Source organism: Sinocyclocheilus rhinocerous, unplaced genomic scaffold (genome assembly GCF_001515625.1).
Source record: "Sinocyclocheilus rhinocerous isolate Xijiao unplaced genomic scaffold, SAMN03320098_v1.1 scaffold1043, whole genome shotgun sequence".
NCBI lineage: Eukaryota > Metazoa > Chordata > Actinopteri > Cypriniformes > Cyprinidae > Sinocyclocheilus > Sinocyclocheilus rhinocerous.
In genome coordinates, this window is record NW_015642610.1 from 780,419 (window position 1) to 784,549 (window position 4,131).

At 36.1% G+C, this 4,131-nt stretch overlaps 1 protein-coding gene across 3 annotated transcripts in view; it reads right to left on the minus strand.

Annotated features, from left to right (window-relative positions):
* The window catches only part of LOC107756291 (protein FAM172A-like), a 127,398-nt gene that overhangs the window by 101,486 nt on the left and 21,781 nt on the right, over nucleotides 1-4,131 (minus strand). For all 3 annotated transcript variants that reach the window (XM_016573318.1, XM_016573316.1, XM_016573319.1), the window contains exons 5-6: nucleotides 2,182-2,247; nucleotides 847-1,038 (exon numbers count right to left, since the gene is read on the minus strand). In XM_016573318.1, coding sequence (XP_016428804.1) covers nucleotides 847-1,038; nucleotides 2,182-2,247 — 258 coding nt within the window. The remainder of the gene's footprint in view (nucleotides 1-846; nucleotides 1,039-2,181; nucleotides 2,248-4,131) is intronic.

Below are 4,131 nucleotides of genomic sequence, written 5' to 3' on the forward strand. Positions count from 1 at the left end.
AAAGTACCGCGGGAGCGATTCAAAAGCAAAAGGAGCCATCTGCTCTCTATAGCTCTCGCGGTACTTTGATGTCACACACTGATCGGTCTGATGGTGACGATCCGCTACAAGTCGAACAAGCCTAATGATTCAATGGACCATTCATTAAGAACCATTTACTTAGCCATTAGCATGAATCAAATGAATAAATGACTCGATGACTTAATCATTAATATATTTACCACCACCTACTGGCAGTTTTAGTTTATTATTTAGAGTATCATTTCATTAAAGAAATAATTTCATATGTCCATAGTAATAATAATAAAATGAATAAAATAAATTAATTAAGGTATAGTTCACCTTTACACAACAATGACTTTAAATGATCTTTTGGGAGTAATTTTTTGCCAAATTTGATGTGCGATTAATTAGATTAATTAATTGCCACATCATGTAATTAATTAGATTAAAAATTGTAATCGCTTACCAGCCCTAATTAAAATAGAAAACAGTTCTTATAAATTGTAATAATATTTCACAATATTACTGTTTTTACTGTATTAAAATTACATTTTCTGAAAGATTACTTTAAAAAATATTTATTTAGCTATTTATTTTAAACTTTTGAACGATAGTGTATATAGAAGACCTGTAAATTAATAAACACTTTTGCTGGAATTGGAATATAGAGTCGACAAATGATCTCAGAACAAGCTGGCCTGGATAAATAGACTATATACACACCCAATACAACCCATAAGTAATTAACTATTTTTACAACAAATAGTGAAAGTAACATAAATCATGCTTAAACACTTCCTTTGCGAAACAAAAAAAACCCCTTAAAAACAAAATAAAACCCACCTCTTTGGCACGGTTAATGAAGGGTATCTGCGTCCCACTGTTGAGGTCTTCATTAATGATGAGGCGTCGAGCCCACTGGCCTGCCCTCACCACTCCACTGCCCTGGATGAGAACCATGATCTTCTCTGGGTTAGTGAGGGCATCCTCGCTCATGTAAATAAAGCTTTTCGGTTCATCCACAGTCGAATCGACCTGAAGGAATATAAATATTACAATCAGTATCAAACTGAGATGCCAGTCACCAATTACAGCGGGGTACAAGATTACGGCAAATGAAATCTTCAGTTTGGAAATTTCACCCTTATATTATTGAACATACTTAGGGCACAGAGTTCACACTACATTCCAAAATGCTGTGAATTCATAGGCCAGGAGTTAATTAGAAACCTAACATCCATCATCATTTAGTCGAACTTGGCAAACTCTGTGAACCTCGATCTGATTAGAAAGGGTGTTATTGTGTTTTTTGTGCAGCTCCTCAATCCCCTGATGTGTGTCAACAACTATATTTAGTATTATTAAAGTGGGGCAGGACACTCTTAGAAACAGCTGATTGCAGTCAGAGACTGGAATCATTTCTAATGAACGGCGCTCAATGCTGAGCTACACTGCCAGCTGCTGAAAACAGTGCATCTGATGACTTCATTACACTGCATCAAATCCGTCTTGACATTTACATGGTGTATGCTTCCTGTGTGGGCATAAGTTTTGTGGCAAACTCTAAAATGAGCATAAAATAATCTGATTGAAAATAACACAATGCATTTTGTGTCTAAAATGGACTTTGATAAATGGATTAAGCACTAAATGCAGTTGGTCACAGATAGTCTTGCCCATGATACTCTCTGAAAGACAATACAGAGTCCAAGAACATCATTTGGTAAATACTCTCCACAAATAAAACAGCTCATAAAAGCCTGTGCCAGCATTGTTCAGGTGATTTATGGAGAGTAATTTACAGTGCTTTTAAAAGGACATAAATTCTATGACTACCAAGCGCAAACACCAGCTATCAAAAATGATGTGTAGTTTAATGATATGCCTCTTAAAAAGTGTACTAGAAATCATAACATTATTGCTCATATAAATGCAGTGACCACACCTTAGGAATCTCCTTGAGCGTACACAATTTTACCATCAGAACAAATGTAATTTTCTCCTGGAGAGTTGAGAAGTGTTGAAGAATATCATTCTAAAACTTCGTTTTCACGCAATATAGACCATTGTAATCTTATAGGATGCCAAGCACAACTGTATCAGTGTTCACAATAATTCTGTTTAGATTCAAATTGTGGGCATCTAAAGTATTAAGGAGGAAAAAAAGACATTACATACGGGGAGGATCTCCTTCTTCAGGTTGCAGTCGTTTTCCAGGCGTTCATAAACATAATTTGTAATGATCTACAGGAGACAAGAGAGACATCCTTATAACTCTTTCAAACTAACTTGCAAAAATGACCTGCACTTCCATTTGGTTTGAAACTAAAATATACTTTAACTTCGGTTGGGAAAAAAAAAACACTAAAGGGAGTTATTAAAGAATATTGGATGGAGCCTTTTCATATTTCCAGGGTCCTCAGAAGCTGAAGTCATCATAGTTGGGTAAACTAAATGGTGAACAGAATCTACACTGGGGAAAAACAAACAAACAAAATAAATCACTCATAAAATTGCTAGCAAATTTCACAAATAATTACAAAGAACCGGAAAGTAACAGGCTGAATTAACTGCAAAATTTTGAAGTAGAAAAACTGATTTATTTTCTTGTACATCATACTCCAATAATCTTTGTTTTATTTACAAAATAACTAAATAAATAAATAGTAAATAATAATAATAATAATAATTTAGTGTACAACAAATTAAATTTTTTGCATTTCCATTTGCACCAATACCAAAAGAAAAAAATGCTTGATAAGCGTTGTAATGCAACTCAAACTGAACCCATACAGACTCACACACACACACACACAGAGAGACTTGTTTTTATTTATGATTATCAGAGTCAATCGCACTTTGCATATATGCGAAGTACATTCAGTTGCACACTCGAGAGCCGCAGTGAATGAGATAACTGGAACTGTCTGGATTTCACTTGTTCTGCACAGAGAGCAGAGTGTACAGGCGCTGTCAGCCTAAAGCGGGGCAAATCTAGAGTACAAACAGTGTGTTGATGTAAGGTATGTTTATCCCTGCAGCTAAATTACTAAAGAACATGTACACAGTGCAATTTCAACCCCGGGCCAAAAGTTTCATGCTTCAGTGACATCAACAACTTTGAGCGTTTCTTTCTTGTTTTGCTTTAGCTCACGATCTGCAACAGCTGAAACTACAGTGCTTTAAGAGGTGAATAGCAAATGCGCTAACCAAGATGTTTTATGGTGGTTGTGATTTGGCAACAGTCAGCAGAACAGCCCCAATGTAACGAGGCTTATCTTTCAGGGCACGCTCATCCTGTTATGCCAAGTCTGAGGGGACTTTACGGCCCACCCGGGTGGAGGCACTAACAGATGCCCCACTGGAATGAGGCGTGAAGGTGGTGGAGCCGGATCCGTGTCTGACGGCTGAGACTGTCAGCTGTGCTGCTGTCACAAAATGTGTGAGGTGGTCTTGATCTGCAGTCAAACTGAGCTGCTGGGTGTCAGTCAGTGTGATGCACATGGTCTAGACCAGTCGTCCTCAACTGGTGGGTCAAGACCCAAAAATCATTGACAGGTCTGTTCTGATAGAGTTGCAGGCAGAAGGGAAACAAATAATGGAAAACATGATGATAATGAAATGATAATGTGTAACTAATCATATAATTGTGCACAATTAGCTAGGTAAATACACTAGCAAAATGCAAAAGGAGAAAACGCTACCTACATCTTTTATTGTTGACGTCAAAGTTTGCGCTTCTCTCTGCAGAAAGTAACATGGACAAGTTTGCATGGTGCAAATGCCCTTGAAAACCATAAACAAAACTAGGCAAGGAAATATGACTCAGATCACTTACAATGATAGACTGATGGATATTTTTGGTCAGGCTGCTTAACTGTGATTTTTGGCTAGTTTGAGACTATTACATCGTTCTCCTTGGCCGACATAAGTGATAAGTTTCTTGTATGGCCATTCCAAAATATACTGTACTAACAAAAAAATACTCTAATTATAAAGAGTATAAAATAAACTAATGAATTAATTAATTTTGTCTGAATTGTAAGTGCAAATAAGAGTTTATTTCATTTCAGCATTTGTATGTAATTTAATTAATACAATTACATATATATATATATATATATATAT